Raw genomic sequence first — 19,414 nt, 5'->3', positions numbered from 1 at the left:
CCGAGATTACTACCTACGTCCTTGCCCAGATGTTAGCGTCGAAAAGCAAATGTGCAATGACGATGATGACGATGATGATGATGATGGTGATGATGATCGACTAAGTGTGCCTCTGAAAATCACGTGGTGTCTATAAATATATAATGGATGCATTCTACATTTAAACTTCAGACAAGTGGTCCCCCCCCCCCGACCCCACACACCAATGTCAGCCTATAGAACTACTGACCTCACCATCAGTGTTGTTGATGTGGTAGACCTGTGTGTGTCATTGTTGACCACGGGAAATCTTCACCGCCTTTTATCCGTCACGTCCAGATGTCCTCACGCTCTGTCCACCTTTCAGTATTGAACTCGGCAGTCGTGTTTCACCTTTCTATCGTGCTTCCTTTTCTTGCTGTACACTTGTATTTGTTTCATAGGGCATTCTGTTTGCTTCAATTCTATTTTTTTTTTCTTCACCTTCGCAACTGAATACATCAAAAAAGGGGGAGTTAATTCATATGTGTTGACTGATTAATTGTATTTTGTTTTACAACTTGTTTCTTGAGCGTGTTCATTAAAAAAACGTTTGTTTTGTTTGATTTGATTGACTAATTGACTTTGCTGATTTTAACCTGAAATCAAGTTGGTCTTTTTATAGTTTTATCAACGCAGAGTGCAGTTTATACATTCTTACTGACACCCCATCAGTATGTGTTAATATTGTTACTCTCGAGTCTAAGACTACTTTCTTCGATTGGTGCGTGCCATAAACGCCGTATGATTACGCTTGTATGCTTTGATGATTAATCAAATGACAGTTATCAAGTACATTCAAGTCAGCCTAATCTCACAAGGTGTCAGGCTTATATTTAATATGACAATTCAGTGCGTCGAGGTGAATGAAATCTATGCATAAAAACTGGTCGTGAGTAAATTGGCCACAACATTTTGTGCCCGGATACTACAAGATTTCTCATTGGGACTTTTCATCGTCTGCTGATAAATATCCTTCAGTAATAGTTTCGTTTTTTTTTTAAATCCTGCACAAGTGCAACAAAGAAATGTTCTTATTGGGAATAATTATATGTAAGTTATTATTTACCATAAACTTTTATAAGTAGCTCAATTTACTGTATGATTTTTATTCTATGCTGACAGTGTGTCTTTTTTTTTTTTATTAATTAGCCTTTTAAAAAATATTACGAGTATACTGTGACGTCTAGTGGTAGATTAGATGCTCAAGATTTAGTCATTAAGTAACCTACATTTAGATACAGCTAAACTTATTATATACTTTTACATACTAAAAGTAAAGTGGGATTTTATTCTCAGACTTTGCGATCTATGGGTCATCTGTTTCTATGGCCAACGATAACAAGCAGGGAGTCATGTGGCCAACACAACGACCAACCGCCTTTACTTTCCCCAACTAAAGTCAGGTACCCATTAGAGTTGGGTGTACTCAGGGACGCCCTAAGAATCCCGAAGTTCAAAATCCCAGTCTTCATCCAGATTCGAACCCAGAACCCAATGTTCGGAAGACAAGCACTTAACTACTCAGCCTCCGCGCCTCCACTATTCCATACTAGTAACTACCAAAAGAACAATAGAACTACCATAACTATAAATTCAACCATTTATAAAATAAAAATTGAAATGACAGAAAAAATGGTACATATATAAAGATTATTAAAAAAAAGGAAAATTGAGATATAAAGTAGGTAACTAATTTTACATCTACCCTGATATTAATCAACAAAACAAAACAAATTGATAACTTAACAAGCAAAATATAAAAATCCTTTTAAAAAAAAGCTTATATTAAGGGGAAGAACGCCGCCCTTAAAGCTATATCTATCAATAAGGTACAAGTTATTTCCCTTATTCGATATCAAAGTAATTAATTACTAACAATTAGTTGACTAATTGAGTATTTAGAGTATTGAGGAAAAAAGAACAGCGTCGGCAGAAGAAAAGCGCCATAGAAGAAAAGCAAGGCCAATGGCACTAACTTCATCTAGAATAACCTGCCCAGTGTGCGGCCGAACACTCCGGGCTCACATAGGTCTCACCAGCCACACGAGAAGGCATAAAACCCCCAGTGCAACGCCCTCAGCCCCCTGAATAACAAAAATGGTCATCATTGAACCACGATGGACGAACTATATATATATATATTATACATATGTTTATTGATTCATGTTTTGTTAGGTGTAATAAATAATTGTTTAAAGTATCAACCTGATCGAAGAATACGTGGGAGAAGTAGCGTTAACAATTATTTAAGGGGATTAAACCCAACAAATTTAGCCATATCTGTGACTACTGAGGTATTAGTTTCCCTTGCTTGTATCAAACAAAAAATTAACTACCTGTAACTAATTGTCTGATTGGTTGTTGTTTTTTAAATTGATTCATGCCTTGTCTATGCCATTGAATAATTTTGTGAAGTTTCAACTTGATCCGAGAATGGGTGTGGGAGAAATAACGCTTACATACATTTTTGTTGAGATTTTCATTAAATGAAGGCAAAAATCGTTAAAGGACACAACAAGTTTTCATAAATAGCTAATTGATGATCATAGCAACTAGATCACTCTACTTATATACCAAAAAGCAAACTATTTTTATAGTTATATGGAATGCGACGGATCCTGCACTCTTCAGATACCAGTAGTGACATTTAAAAAACAAAATTATTAGATGAAGTTGCGGTGTGTGATGGGGTGCATTTTCTAAATTTTATAGGCCTACTACAAAAAGAGAAAAAAAAAAGACACGTCTTTATAATTTTAATAAAATTAAAAAAAAAAATAGAAATGAAAATTAATTATTTTAACGATAAAGAGAGGCGAAAGGATATTTCTGGTTGGGTTGGCTGGAGCGTTTCTGATGAAACCATGAGCTAGTCTGTCATAATGAATGTTAATAGAAGTCACGTGGAGGAATATCTTCGAGAGACGTCATCAATGGAGGACTTGTTTTTGTAGGGAGTTACATCTTGTTGTAATTATTATTTCGCTTCATTCTGCATACATCTACTTTCATGTGAATATGTGTATTTTGTTACGAAAAGTTACAATACGTAATGTAATCAAGTTGAGTTCTATATTTAAAACATCGAACAACTCATTGTTAGATGCTTTAATTTAGATATGGAGCATCAATGGGAATGAAAGCGATTGATTTGAACAGTTTTTGTATTACATATATCTGTTTTTGAAATGGTTTATGTGTAATTAAATAAAATGCATATTTAGTTTAAAAAAAAAAGAATTCGCTTATGAAAAACAAAAAGTAGCCGTTGCACTTTTTTTAATAACAATTACACGAAAAAGAAATAGTGAAATCGGATTTTCCTGCTTATCTTATTTACTTTAAAATCCAAATTTGACGACAAACATTCAAACGGACAATAGGCCTAAATGAGTAGCTTTTCCCTGCGCGGTTCACTAGTTACCTGTATCATACCAAACAAATATGCCTGTGTCAACGACGATTCTGATTTGGTGTGAAAGCTCAGAGCTGTATTGTATATATTACAGACCTGCTGTCATATAAGTTGAACATAGTCACTGGTCAGTCAGTGGCGCAGCAGTGCTTGACCGAACAGATCCGTAACAACAATGTCAATAACAACGTGCCTGTCCAGCAGAATCAGGTGCCACAGAATCCAGAAGGTGTGACTTTGGCGGCCTTTGAATCCATTTGCAGGTAATTGCTATTTATGTTGTTTGTATCGTCCTAATTAAGACTTGAAGTAGGAAGAAGCATGCCTCAAAGTTTGACTTCTATCCAATGCAAGGGTAATGTGTGTGACAGCTGGACAGTGGACACTATAGTGCGAGGGTAATGTACGTTATAGCTGGACACTGTAGTGAACAGGTAAGGTATTACAGCTGGACACTGTAGTGAACAGGTAATGTATGTTACAGCTGGACACTGTAGTGAACAGGGAATGTATTACAGCTGGACACTGTAGTGAACGAGTTATGTATGCTACAGCTGGACACTGTAGTGAACAGGGAATGTATTACAGCTGGACACTGTAGTGAACGAGTTATGTATGCTACAGCTGGACACTGTAGTGAACGAGTAATGTATGCTACAGCTTGACACTGTAGTGAACGAATAATGTATGTTACAGCTGGACAATGTAGTGAATAGGTTATGTATTTTATAGCTGGACACTGTAGTGAACAAGTAATGTATGCTACAGCTGGACACTGTAGTACAAGTGTAATGTATGTTACAGCTGCTCTATTTTTAAATATAAACACAAGAAAAGTACCAGCAGTTCTAAAATTGTAGAGAAGCCCTTATTGTTTTAAACCCTTGATATGCTTCTTTTTCCTCTTCAGAAATTATCGAGAATACATCAACTGTTTTGAGACTCGTCTTCCGAGATCCCAGAATCCAGCAGACAGATTCCTACAACTTGTATTCACGCGACACAACATGGAGAACGCATATGAAGGCCTTTGTACACTTGATCTCCCAAGTAAGTTATTGTAGACATGAAAAAGATGTGTATGTAGAGCTTAAGATAAGACCTCTAATCAGTGCCGCCGCGAGAGTTGTGGCCGCCTGCGTGCGAAATTTAATAATGCCCCCCCCCCATCTTTTTTTTTTCTAGAAAATACATTCCATTAAGACTGAGCTTGACACTGTTCCAAAAGTGCCCTATGATTTAAATCCATCTTTTGTAGACCTTTCCATTCTCCCCTTTTATATTCGCACATTTGTTGTACCCTTCAACTACTTTCACCAACACTCTTCAATATCTTCCTTGAAAGAATAATGGAAGATGCTCTCGAGGGCTAGAAGGTAATGTAAGCATTGGAGGAAGAAGAATTACTAACTTGCGCTTCGCAGATGACATTGACGGCCTAGCAGGGACAGAAGAAAAACTAGCTGACCTGGTGATGCGCATTGACAAGACTTCCGCAGCATATGGTATGCAAATAAATGCCGAAAAAAACAAAACAAATTATGACCAATAGCCAACACGGCTTTAAAAGGGGCATCAGTATCGGAGGTGAAAAGCTGACTAGTGTTAACAGCTTCTAATACCTCGGAGCTATTGTCTCAGATGAGGGAACGAAACCCAAACTATTGGCCCGAATTGCACATTCCACAGCAGCCCTTTCAAAACTTAAAATAATATGGAAAGACAAAGGCTTAGCCCTCGGCACCAAAATCAGATGGATGCGCTCCCTGGTCATGGCCACAGTTTTATATGCTTGTGAATCTTGGACGCTGACTGCAGAGCTAGAGAGGAGGATCCTAGCAATGGAATTGAGATGCTACAGAATTATCCTAGGTATCACATTCAAAGACCGCATCACAAACCAAGAGATTAGAGACAGGGTTACAGCAGCGATCGGACCCCATGATGGCCTGCTAACTATAGTAAAAAAAAACGCAAGCTCGAAATCTATGGCCATATTACAAGATCTTCGGGGCTCGCAAAGACCTTCCTTCAGGGAACAGGAGCAGGAAAAAGAAGAAGAGGCACACAGACAAAACGATGGGAGGACAACATTAAAGAATGGACGGACATGCCAGTGAAAGAGTTTCTAACTAAGGCAAAAGACAGGGAGGAATGGAGAAAGACGGTTGACGAGTCTTGCTTGATGCCCCAACGGTCCAACAGACTAAGGGATATGTAAAGGTAAAAATACAACTATGAATCATGCACTAAGAAGAATATCGGATTTACTTGCATTTAGAAATAAGACATTTTGGTTCTTTGTGATAAACTTTAAAAACTGATCTCGTTGTGACAACTCGCTCATTCTCCTGTATTCGCGACGATTATAATGGATTAGCTGCGGCAGGTATATAACAGTGAATAGTGTAATTGATCATGATCTATATCAAATTTATCCATAACTTTAACTGCTCAACAGTGTTACATGGTCTTGACGTGGAATGTCAACTTGTTTGTTATTGTAAGTTAAACTACAATCCGAAAAAAAAAAAAAGCTCGAAATACAAAAGCCATTGACAGTGGAACTTTTTCAACGTTCCGTACACTTTCAAAATAATCATCATGATTGTATTTTGGAGAGATGTGCATTGTATCCACAATCATCTGACTTACACGGATTCAGAGCTGACTACAAATTTATCCAACAAATGAAGCAACTCAGCGCTAAATATTTTTCTTGAGTTTAATACAAAGTAAATAATCCAAAGTACAAGTCACTTATACAATGACTTGAAATAAAACACAGTAAGGCAGTGTTTCTCACATTACCGGATGGCGACTTCCTAGATAACAACAGAGGAGCGAGGAAGGCTTCCACAGTGAGGTCCGTGAGTTTTTTTTAAAGTTTTATTTTACATTTACATAAATTGAACAGTGAGTATAGAATCCAAAGTGACGTCATGAAAGTCCACTAAAACGTTGTCAAAAGTTCTTCCTGGAGATAAAATTGAAGATGCGGCAGGTTTCCGCTCAAGTCGGCTAGGGGTCTGAGCCTTCCCCCCCACCCTCCTGTTGTTGGTTGATTGTTGGCTTATAGCTCCAGACAGCTAGTACAACTGAACCGATGAAGGTGTTTTATAGTTTTTAATAAATAAACTTTGAATAACTTGAACAAACTTCTATTGTGAACAAAGACTCAATATAACGATTAATATTTACGATTTAACTTGAGATGAGATATAGATCTAATAGTAATGAAAAAAAAAATGATATTTAAACAAAATCTAGCTCTCAACAAAAATAAAATCTTTACTCTTTCATGTCTTAAGATCGTCTCACATTAGTACTAGGTACGTTAATTTCATCATTGTCACTGCATAACCAACAAATCAATCGTTTAATCTCTTCTCACCACCGCTGAGGAAACACATACACTCCTTAACAACCCTTTTTGTCAGGACGTTACGCACTCCCCCCTCCATATGAGAGGAACTAGCGCCCCCCCCCCCCCCCCCAGTGAAAATATTTTTAAAATTGACTTTTTAATTCCCGATAATAGATCTCAAAACAAATATTTATAATTCAACTCTAAGAACATTCAACATTCAAGGCAACAGAAACCTTACCTTATTTATAATTCAACTCTAAGAACATTCAACATTCAAGGCAACAGAAACCTTACCTTATTTATAATTCAACTGTAAGAACATTCAACATGTTTATACTAGAGTCTATATATTTTCTTCTACAGCGTTAAGAGACAATATTCGATGCCTTCTGAGCACACCGGAAGTCAGAAGGTGCTACAACGTATTCAACCAGGGTGTCAACGAAGTTGTGAATCTCGAGAACAGAAACACGGTGCCCAGACTGAGGCTGGAGGAACTGGCCTGCAAGTGAGTCTCAACATTCATTCAGTCTGTAGGCCTATATTTATAAGCCCATGGGAAGGAAAGGGGGCTGGGGGGGGGGGGTCTTATCTTAGTGTGTCCCAGGCCTATATTATCTGAAGAAGAGAAGAGCCATTAGATTACAAGTAAGTTCTATTTTTTTAACTAAATTCTCAAAACAGCGTGATTTTTTAATTAATTGAATATAATGCCAGTCTCTCCAATGAGACAAAATATATAGGTCCTAGCGGGGTCTATACAGCTATGTAATAATGAATATACCGTACTCTTCCTTTGCCTTTGGACAATGCCTTAATTTTTTTTTCATAAATTAACCAGTCCAAAATATTAAACATAAACTCTTTTGATGTGCAGATCTAGATCTGTATGAAAGGATACAAACCTACAAGTTTACTTACATAATTCTAAAATTTTCAATGCTTTTACCAGAAATGTTTTAGAGAGGGTGTCAAGTTTTATAAGTTTCTGATATTTCTTCAAAATGAATATTAGTACGGCAGCGGGCTGGGGTCGAAAAGGAACCATCGTAATGACAGTGTTTAACCTATACCTCGCGACTAGGCAGGCATCCCGATTAGTCCATAATCTTCAAATACAAAACCAAATTTTAGTAAATACTCAGAAATACACAAAGATAAAGGCACATTCCTCGTTCCATATGCTAGGACAAATTTGTACAAATACTCCTTCTTCCCTAGTACTATTAGAGCATGGAATGGGTTTCCTGAGCTAGCCAGGAAAACCAATGACTGGGCAGAATTTAGGTCATTGGTCAATATGCATGACTAAATGCATGACACGTAGGACGTAATCATCTTTTTTGAAGTAACGTCTTTATTATGGTGTGCTCAATATTGTATTAAAAAAATGTGAACTTTTAAATTCGTACTTGGTAAAAAAAAATATATTAATCTTAATATTCATGTATGTAGATATACCTAGAATCTAAGTTTATTTCTACTAGATGTAATCTGCAAGACCGCATGACACCCTCGTTAGGCTAACCGTGGACCAAAGAACCTGATGACTTTTATATCTTCTGCCCTATAGATCGAAAGGTCTGAAGGGGGGAACTGTACTTTGCTTATTTAACTAAGTGAAAAACCAAAGACTTTGCAGAGTTTAAGTCACTGATTAACATAAATAACCAGACAGACACATGAAATGCTTTTGACTATTTTGTACCTCCTCTTTTTGAAGTAACGTCTGCAATGTATAGATCACTTTTGACCAGTAGGCCTACTCGGTTCTCGGAAGTATCACCTAAGTTATCTTATCTTTTCAGCGTCTCCGTTAACCGCTACAGATGTGAAACTGCTGTGTACGCCTTCTGCAACTCCCGCGTTGGTCAGATTATGCAAGACTTTTTCTTTGCCGGAGTGACCAGTGACTGCAGAGCTCAGACTGGAGCGTTCTCCAGATATACCCAGCTCTTTAACGGAAGTACTAAGAACCAAACCAGTTTCTGGATATTCGCCCTAGCGACTATGCTCTTTATTTTTCAATGGAAAAGAACTTCTTTTTAACGATACGCAAAGCAGTCCAGGACTGTATTTTTACAGGAGTTACCTTCCTCCCACTGCACAGGATTGTGAATTATCCTCCTTAAGGAGAAGCAGTCAAATATTGTATTTCCAAGAATTACCTCCCTTGCGCGGGAAAATACATACTAACAAATTTTCTTTTTCACTTAATAAAATAATTATAGTTTAATTACTGCAAGATTTTTAGAAGTTTCTAGAGTTTTTTTGTTTTTTTTTTTTATGTTGAGGTTTAAGTTTAAATTCTAGACAGTGTATTTGGCTTATATTTTTTTAAATCTTCTAGTTAATTTTTAATCCAGTTTTGTACAATGAAGACAAGTTTAGTGATGATATGCCAGAGTAGATTGGAGAGTTGATACTATGTTGACGTCTGCTTTAAATTTAATTTAAAACTAGATTTCAGAAATTTGACTATTATTCATTGATTTTAACTTTTTTTAAATTGTGCATTTATCAACAACCACTTTTAAACAATCTCCTATCACTTTTCATATTCCTTGTATTTTTATTTTATAGTGTCATTGTTTATGAACAATTTTAGGTAGTATAAAATAAATGATATTATCTCTCATTAGAAAAAAATGTCTAAAAATGGATTAAAAAGTTATTTATTCAATTTTTTTTTCTTACTTATCAAACCTCAGCAATTCAGCATTTAAAAACTTAATGTTTCAAAACTCTCAGTCAGATGCTTTGCAAATAAATGACTTTTAGCCTTATTGAAAATAATTATGACACCTTAATATTACAAATATTTTTCAACTCATAAAAAACTATTACATAATGCTGATAGATCATTTTTTGCTATGTAATTTGTATTAGATAATTTCAATTTTTTCATTCAATGTTTTTCAGTATTGAACTTTAAGTCTCAGGAAATTTCTACCTTCAGTGTATCACTGAAACTGTTTTAATCTAATTTAATTTTTTTTAGCAGCGCATCTAAGAGGTATTTCACAATATCAGAAACAAATTAATTTTTTACAAAAAGTTATTAAAAAGGGTTCTTTTAATTTATATAATTTTTAATTTTTTTTTAAGAAAGGAAATGTCAGAAATGATTTAATTGCACCTTTTTTTTTTAACTCTAGCCTTTTTCTTCAATGCATTAAAATAAAATAATTAATTTAAAACTTAAGTTCAATTTTCAGAAGATCTTTAAACTTACAATAATCTGTATGTTTATTTTTTTTAAATCATGCAGTTTATTAAACATTTTTTATTGTAATTTTCCAAGGTTAGCAAAGTTCAAAGCAATTATTTTAAATTTAATATAAAAGTTCTTTTTTTATAAATATATATAGTTTAACATTATCATTGATATTTTTATTTTTTTTCTGTGTTATTATTTTTTTGTCTTAAACAAAAATTTTTTTTTTTAAATAAATGTACATTCAAATGGAAATATTGTTTTTGTGGACATTACATGATCCACTGTTGTTTAAAATCTTTTGGTGTAATAACATTTTTTAGTATGTACATCATGGAAAACAAAAAGCAAAGAAAGATGTTAAGTTTTGTTATGTTGTTCTTTTGATTTATGAAATAAAGAAGATTCAATAACCCATTATAAATTATAACATCGATTTTGTATTTTTGATCTGACTTCAATCCATTTCAAACTCAGTATAAAAAGGCAAAAGTATAAAAAAAAAGTAAAATCCCCAAAATTGAGCTTCAAAATGAGAGATCCTCTAAAAAACATTTACTAACAAATTATAACTGTTAAGTTAAATTTTCTTAAAAAACAAAATTTACAAAGTAACAAATTGAAAACTTGCTACACAACTCTAAACATTATAAACTCATTTCAAATACAATTAAAGTTTTCATTTCTTTTGTTTGTTTGTTTGTTTTAATTTTATTTTTTTAACATATAATTTCAGTATCAATAATTATAGATCTATTTGAAATAAAAAAAACAACATTTAATGTTCTCATCTTGTAAAAAAAGAATGAAATTATTGAAACAGAGGTCTGATCTTTTCATAGTTCTATCCTGTCAATGTTTCTGTTATAGAGTAATCAAAATATTGACTTTTAATGTAGTGTAACTCAACTTTTCAAACATCCTTTATCATAAGTTATCAAAATATATTCTCACTAGTTACATGCTTTAAAAATTGTTTTTTCCTTGAGAGTACAAGAATCAATTACTCAAATAGTATCTCAAATTACTTGTATTTTGTTTTTTTCCACAAATCTTATAGAGTTATATTAGAGTTGGGTGGACTCAGGGACATCCTAAAAATCCCAAAGTTCAAATTTTCCGGCGTCACAGAGATTCGAACCTATTATCTCTCGGTAGAGAAGCCAAGCACTTTACAACTCTGCCAACGCACCTCACAATTAAATATTGGTAATTAACTTTTGCTTTATATATTAAAAGTGGAGATAAACCTAGCAATATTAAGATAAATGGTAGTGATGTGATTGAACAGTGCTCTCCCTTCACTCAACGTAGTCTTTCTTTGTTTTTTTTAAGTATTTATTTTTTGCCTGATTTGAGTAAGTTTTCAAAGCATATTGATAGTTTGTTGAGCTCTGTTGTTCAGAGTTAGGTTGAACAATGGGCGTAGCCAGGAATTTTTTTTCGGGGAGGGGGGGGGGGGTTTGGGGGGGGGGTGAATTTTTTGTAGATTCCCAGACATTACTAGCAAAGGGGTCTAGCGCTCCCCCAGCGCGGGACGAAGCCCCGCCGCCAATCACTATTTCTGATATTGAAAACCAACAAAATGCATATTCTGAGGTATCTACGGTGCATTTTCCTGCTATTAAAAAGTTCTATTTCAAAAACCTAATGTTCTATTCTTACTGACTTAGACCCTCCCTCGTCGTTCGGCGCATTTGCCATCAAGCTGTTTCCATAAAATTGTGGACTCCCCGCCATTACTAGCAAGGGGGTCTGGGGGAGCGCCAGGAGCTCCCCATCGCGGGGAGAAGCCCCGCCGCCAAGCACTATGTCTGGTATTGAAAGCCAACAAAATGCATATTCTGAGGTATCTACAGTCCATTTTAATGCTATTAAAAAGTTTTATTTCAAAAACCTAATGTGCTATTCTTACTGACTTAGACCCTCCACGCCGTTCGGAGCATTTGACGTCAAGCAGTTTCCGTAAAAATCTGTCACTGGTAATGTCTGAAGCCTCTTCCCACCTACCATGAGGACCTCCATGAATGAGTGGCGTCAAGTTGTACTAGGATATCATTGCAACTTTTCTTATTCGTAATTCATTTTGTCGGAGAACATGTCCCGCAAACCTCATGCGTCGTTCTCTCACAATCTTACTAAAGGGTCGACTCTCAGTTCGGCATAGGATTTCCTTGATTTAGATCCGATCTCTATAACTGACTCCTAAAATCTGTCTTAGCCATCTTTGTTGAGCCACATTTAGTGTTTTTCAATTTCGGCAGATGACTATTCACTGCAGTTTATTAATGGAGCCCTGCCAATGGTAAAAATGTGTAACCTCTCTTGAATACGCTCTTGGAATTAAGTGACTGTAGTTTGCTTTAGATTTTATATCGAAAAGAGAAGTTTTATCGTCAAAATCTTCTGTTGGGGGTTTTCCACCTCAAAATGCTCTGATGGGGAATCTTAGACTTAAAACCATCTGGAGGGGTTTTAAACTTTAAAAAAAAAAGCCATCTGTAGAAGAAACTCAAAACCCCCGATTGGCTTGGCTACGCTCAAATAATTTTAGTGTGTAATTTGCTTTTTTTTTATAGTGAAGATGTATTTTTTAGCACCAAACCCCTCTGAATGGGGGTTTAAACTCAAAACCCCTTTCGGCAACGCTCATAGCATTTTGAGTGCGTAATTTGCTTTTTTTCTTACACTGAAGATGGCGGGGGGTTTAAACTCAAAACCCCTTGACTACGCTCATAGATTTTAGAGTGAGTAATTTTCTTTTATTTATATTGAAGAGGTACTTTTTAGCTTCAAACTCCACTGGAGGGGAGTTTAAACTCAAAACCCCATAGACTACACTCATAACATTTTTAGTGTATAATTTGCTTTTGTTTTTATTATTAAAGAGGTATTTCTTACCTCAAAACTGAGTCATAACCCATTTAGCTACGCTCATAACATTTTAAACTCAAAACCCCTAGTAGGCGTTTTTAAACTCAAAACCCCTAGTAGGGGTTTTTAAACTCGAACCGCTCTGGTAGGGGTTTTAAACTCGAACCCCCTGGTAGGGGGTTTTAAACTCGAACCCCCCTGGTAGGGGGTTTTAAACTCAAAAGCCCTTTGGTTGTGCTAGGGCAAGTGATGGTTTAGTATTAAAATCTCACCTAATATAAACAAAATCAAAGCAAAAAATCAGTCACTAAATTCCGACTCCCCCCCCCCCAAGGGGGGGATTTCATTTCGGGGGGGGGGGGGTTGAACCCCAAGAACCCCCCCTGGCTACGCCCATGGGTTGAACTAACCGTTGAACTATTAAAAGTAAATTAAATAAAAAAAAGATTCCTTAAAACTTGATTCGATGTTTCTTTGTTTTATTACTCAGACAGAGCTCATTTTTTCACCTGTCCAAGTCTCACGGTGAGTGAAGTTTTCTAATAGTGTATTGAAGAAATGTTTCAAGCAAATAGCCTTCAATACTTACACACATGAGAATTGTAAGACACATTAGTAAGACTTACTTAGACTTAGGTCCTCTCGCGCTGTTCGGCGCATTTGGGCGGCTCAAGTTGTCTCCACAAAGATCTGGCAATGTCTGAAGTCTCCTCCCAATCCTCCCATGCGTAGTTCATTTTGTCCGAGAACATGTCCCGCAAACCTCATGCGACGCTCTGTCACAGCCTCACTTGTTTGAGACATTAGTAAAAGGTGTTTTACACTATGTCATCAGATTGTAAGTCACATTAGTAAACTTGACTTGACTTAATCCTGTGCACTCCCAGGGGATCATAGGGCCGCAACCACACCTCTCCATTGAACTCGGTTCTGAGCAGCTTTCTTCATCTGCTCCCATGTCATTCCAGTACCCTCAGCTTCACTGATGACTGACCTCTTCCAGGTTTGCTTGGGTCTGTCCACTTTCCTCTTTCCGTGTGGGTTCCAATCAAGTGCCTGCCTTGCAACATTGGTAGCTGGTTTTCGCAGGGTGTGTCCTATCCAGCTCCATTTTCGTTTTGTGATGTCTTGGGCTATGGGCTTTTGTCTAGTTCTCTCCCACAAATCGATAGTAGTTATCTTTTCTGGTCACCTAATTCCTAATGTCCGGCGTAGGCATCTGTTAACAAAGGTCTGGAGGTTTTCCATATTTGTTTTAGTGACTCTCCAAGTTTCTGAACCGTATAGAAGGACAGACTTAACGTTTGTATTATAGATTCGTATTTTGTTATGTTGAGATAATGCCTTAGAACGCAAGATAGTTTGAAGAGTTGAAAAGGCAGACCTAGCTTTATTGATCCGAATTAGTATATCCTCATCAGCTCCACCGTCTTTACCAACTCTACTTCCCAGATATGTGAAGTGGTCCGTATCACGGATATTCTCTCCCTGTAGCATGATTGGGTTCTCTTGTCTGTTGTTGATCCTCATAACTTCTGTTTTCTTTTTGTTGATTAGAAGTCCAGTCTTTTTCGCTATTTCTGAGAGTCTGCTCAGTTTGGTCTGAGCATTTTGTTGTGTATGGGAGAGGAGGCAGATGTCATTGGCGAAATCCAGGTCCTCTAAATGTTGTGTTAGTGTCCATAGTATGCCACTTATATTATCTAAGACTGTCTGTCTCATGACCTGTTTCATTATGTTTCATAATATGTCATCAGTCATTTGTTAAAAAAGATCAGAATGATCCATCTACTAATTCTATAACAAACCAAGGTCAAAATAATTGACTAAGACGTAAAAAAGTAAAGTTGGTTTTGTGTATCTTTATGTTGTTTTGTTTATTTTGTTTGTATAATCACTAGATTGCCATACACCCAAAACTGTGGGAGCTTTAGAAAATAAACTAATAAAGGGACATAATGTAGATGATTTTTCTGGTGTGTTTATAACCAAACAATATCAAAAAATTGGAACAAACCTAATCATTTATTGTCATTTTTCCTTTATTGAAATATGTATATAGATTATTTTGCTTATGGTCAAATAAATTTTGATTTTTTGTTTCTTTAAATGGTAAACATTAAAATTGTGTCTTAAATATAATAAATGCTTTAATTTTCATGGCAGTGTTGGTTTAACCAAGCACTAATTAAAAATTTAATAATAATTACACCTATTTTAAGTCTGACATAATACAATTTATATGTTTCACTTCCATTGGTCTTTATAGTACAACATCACTATTCTTCAGTTAGTTTCTTCCTAGTGGCAGAGACCTAAAATTTAAAAGTAACTATTTCTCTTCTAATTGACGATGCCAACGTTGCTTTGACCCCCGTGAAACTAAATTGATATTTCCATTTCTAAACTTGAATTTGTGTTGGTGTAAAAAGAGCTTGCTTTCTCCTACAATTCAATACCGACTACAACATTTTCTGATAACAAACAAAAAAGTTATTAAAGTTTAATCATAACAGGGTAGTGAAATACAGATGAGATAAACGAATAATACTGTCGAAACGAGGAAAATAATTACGGAGAAAAAGAGTTAAAATGATTATCATGGTTGTTTGTTTTGAAATGTGTGAGAATATCTTTGAACACTCGAGCAAAGACTTTGCCTACAATGCTTAGGGGAGAGATTCCCCTGTAGACTGCAACAACTACAGGGGAATCTCTCTCCTAAGCATTGTAGGCAAAGTCCTTGCTCGAGTGATATTTCCCAGGCTACAATAACTTGCTGATCGAGTCTATCCAGAATCACAGTGCGGCTTTCACTCAGGGAGATCCACAATTGACATAATTTTCTCCATCCGTCAACTTCAGGAAAAGTGCAGAGAGCAAAGAATGCTTTTGTACATCGCATTCATCGGCCTGACAAAGGCCTTTGATCTAGTCAGCAGAGAAGGTCTTTGATCTAGTCAGCAGAGAAGGCCTCTTTAAAATCTTACCATTTTTTGTCTCTTTCCACCAAAATATGATGGATACAGTACAGTTCAACGGCACCTGCTCCGAAAGTTTCAGTATAAACAGCGGAGTCAAACAAGGTTGTGTCCTGGCCCCAACCCTCTTTGGAATACTCGTTTCAATACTAATCCACCACGCGTTTGACAAATCCACCGAAGGCATATATCTTCATTCCAGATTCGAGTTGCTAGACTGAGGGCCAAAACTAAAACCAAAACAACCCTCATAAGAGATATGCTCTTCACGGACGACGCAGCGGTAGTGGCACACTCACAAGAGGAGCTCCAGTCACTAATGTCCTGCTTCTCTAAGGCTTGCAAAGAGTATGGCCTAACCATTAGCTCAAAGAAAACTAATGTTATAGGACCACCTGCTACAGCACCACCATCCATCCTCATCGACGATGACAAGCTAAATGCCGTAAACGAATTCTGCTACCTTGGATCTACAATCCAAGGCGACCTGTCATTAGAAGAGGAGATAAAAAAAAACGCATAGGGAAGGCCGCATCAACCTTCGCTAGACTCCGATCGCGAGTTTGGGAAAACAAGAAGCTCTGACCTAAATGAAGGTCTACAAGGCATGCGTTCTTAGCACGCTACTGTACGGCAGCGAGACGTGGACTACCTACACAAAACAAGAAAACTAAACTCATTCCACTTGCGCTGCCTTCGAAGGATTTTAAAAATAACATGGAAAGAAAGAGTGTGTAATACTGAGATCCTCGCGAGAACAGGCCTTCTCTTAACGGTCCTCAGGCGACGACGCCTGCGCTGGCTCGGACATGTTCGACGGATGGAGGACAATCGCATCCCGAAAATCATTCTGTACGGTAAACTTGCGTCTGGCTCAAGAAAAACTGTTCGCCCACACCTCCGTTACGTTGATGTGATCAAAAGGGATTTTAAATCAGTAAACATTGATACTGACCATTGGGAAGACATAGCCTTAGACCGCACTAGTTGGAGAGAGACGGTGACCAAGAAAACTATAGACAGCGAGAAAACATGGGCCTCAGCTCTTGAAGAAAAGCGTGCCACACGGAAAATGGCCAGCTCCTCTAACACCAAAGCGAAAGCCACCTTGACATGCAATATATGTGGACGGGAGTGTCTCTTCAAAATAGGGCTCCACAGCCATATGAAAAAAGTGTTCAAGATGAACCATAGTCGTTTCACTTCTGAAGGAGGCCAATGTATGAATGAATCTTTGAATAAGATTACAAAGAGAGTTTGTTTATAAAATGCCACAAGGTCGAATTCCACAAGTCATTTTGTATGCTGATCTTACAGAATGCAGGAGAACTTTTACTGTATACTGATATATGCAAACGTGACATGAAGCTCTTCAAAATCGACACCAACAGCTGGGACAGTATAGATCCACATGAAGAGCTAGAATAAAGGAAGGGTACTGGTTTGCAGATGCCATACACAACAGTATTAGAAAGAAGGGTTAAAGTGCAACAGCCCCTGGTGATTACAGATGCCCAACCTGTGACCTTGGCAGTGTATCAAGGATTGGCCTCTTTAGTCACACAAGAAGCTACAAAGGGAAAAGATAGCCTCCGGAGACCTAGAATGCCTTAGAACAAAGAGAGTTTGCGTAACACAATGTTTAACACAAACATTAAGTATGTTCTATACGGTTCCAAGACATGGAGAATCACAAAAACAAATAGTTAAAAACAAAAACTCCAGACCTTCACTAACTGTTGCCTAAGCTGGATATTGGGAATTAGAAGACCAAAAAAAAAATCTACTCTCAACTTGTGGGAGAGCCAAGCAAAAGCCCATAGCCCAATATATTAAAACTTGAAAGTAGAGCTGGATAGAGCATGCCCTGAGAAAACCAACCATCAATGTTGCAAAGGCAGTCACTTGATTGGAATTCACAAGAAATGCAGAAAGAGTTTACAAAAAGTATATAAAAATTAAACACTTAACCCAAAAAGTAAGCAGACAGCTGCAGAGTGAATACATAAACAATGTAATATCTAAAGATAACAACAAAAACCTATGGTCTTACATTAAGTCTAAGAAAATGGAAACAACAGGCGTAGCGCCATTAAAAGATGAACATAACATAATACATAATGATAATGAAACTAAAGCAAACATTCTAAACAAATACTTTGCATCAGCATTCTCAGCCCCAGGAGACAAAGACATATTACTGAATTTGAACCAAGTAGACAACATAGAAGATATAGTAGTACAAGAAAATGGAATTCAAAAACTATTAGCCAACACCAAACCAAATAAAGCTTCTGGACCTGATGGTATTCCAGCTAGATTACTCAAAGAACTAAGTAATGAGCTAGCCCCAGTGTTCAAAATACTCTTTCAGGCTTCACTTAACCAGGGCAGAGTACCAAAGGACTGGAAAGAAGCTAATGTCACCCCCCTATTTAAAAAAGGAGAAAAATCTGACCCAGGAAACTACAGACCAGTATCACTTACCAGCATCACATGTAAAATCCTAGAACACATAATATGTAGCAACATCATAAACCACTTAGACAAACATAATGTCCTCACACCATACCAACATGGCTTTAGGAAATATAGATCATGTGAAACACAACTAATAGGACTAATTGATGATTTTTCAAAAGGTTTAGATAATAGTGAACAAATAGATGCTATCTTACTAGATTTTTCTAAGGCTTTTGACAAAGTTCACCACCATAGTTTGCTTAAAAAATTAAAATATTTCGGCATTAATGGTCCACTGCATCAGTGGATTAAAGACTTTCTGATAGGGAGAGAACAAACTGTAATAATAAATGGCTCTAAATCAACACCGATAACAGTAAACTCAGGTGTACCTCAAGGTACAGTCTTGGGTCCACTACTATTTTTAATTTACATAAATGATTTACCAAATTGCATTAGTTCAGGAACAAAAAACAGATTATTTGCAGACGATTGCATAATATATAGAACAATAAAAACAACACAAGACACAGATATTTTACAAAGAGAATTAGATGAATTACAGAAATGGGAATCAAATTGGAGCATGTCTTTCCACCCAGAAAAATGTCAGTTGTTAAGAGTAACAAAAAAACTAAAACAAATTAATTCCACTTATCTTATTCATGGCAAACCAGTATCACAGACTAAAAACGCAAAATACCTAGGTGTTATAATAAATGAAAAACTATCATGGAATCCACATATTGATGAAACTACAAAAAAATCAAACAAAGCATTAGGATTTATTAAAAGAAATTTCTATAAATCAAATAAGAACATAAAACTAAAATGTTACTTAACCTTGGTTAGGCCAATAATAGAATATGCATCCTCCGTTTGGGACCCCTCAACTCAAGAAAACATTAAGAAACTGGAACAGACACAAAATAGAGCAGTGAGATTCATAACAAACGAATAATCACATTTGACTAGAGTAACACCTTTAGTAAAATCACTAAATTTAGAAAGCCTTCAGGACAGAAGGCTCAAAAGTAAAGTAGCAATCATACATAAAACACTGAACCATAATC

General features: G+C 36.4%; 1 protein-coding gene across 1 annotated transcript; it reads left to right on the top strand.

Annotated features, from left to right (window-relative positions):
- The first annotated feature begins 330 nt into the window (after window positions 1–330).
- Window positions 331–11,448, top strand: LOC106075808 (uncharacterized). The gene is made up of 5 exons (XM_056039667.1): window positions 331–1,071; window positions 3,531–3,699; window positions 4,347–4,486; window positions 7,170–7,314; window positions 8,615–11,448. The coding sequence occupies exons 1-5, from the start codon at window positions 1,047–1,049 to the stop codon at window positions 8,853–8,855; spliced, it is 720 nt and encodes a 239-aa protein (XP_055895642.1). The 5' UTR covers window positions 331–1,046; the 3' UTR covers window positions 8,856–11,448.
- Window positions 11,449–19,414: the final 7,966 nt, after the last annotated feature.

Source organism: Biomphalaria glabrata, chromosome 8 (assembly GCF_947242115.1).
Source record: "Biomphalaria glabrata chromosome 8, xgBioGlab47.1, whole genome shotgun sequence".
NCBI classification, from domain to species: Eukaryota; Metazoa; Mollusca; class Gastropoda; family Planorbidae; genus Biomphalaria; species Biomphalaria glabrata.
This window is presented reverse-complemented; position numbering and strand designations above follow the sequence as displayed.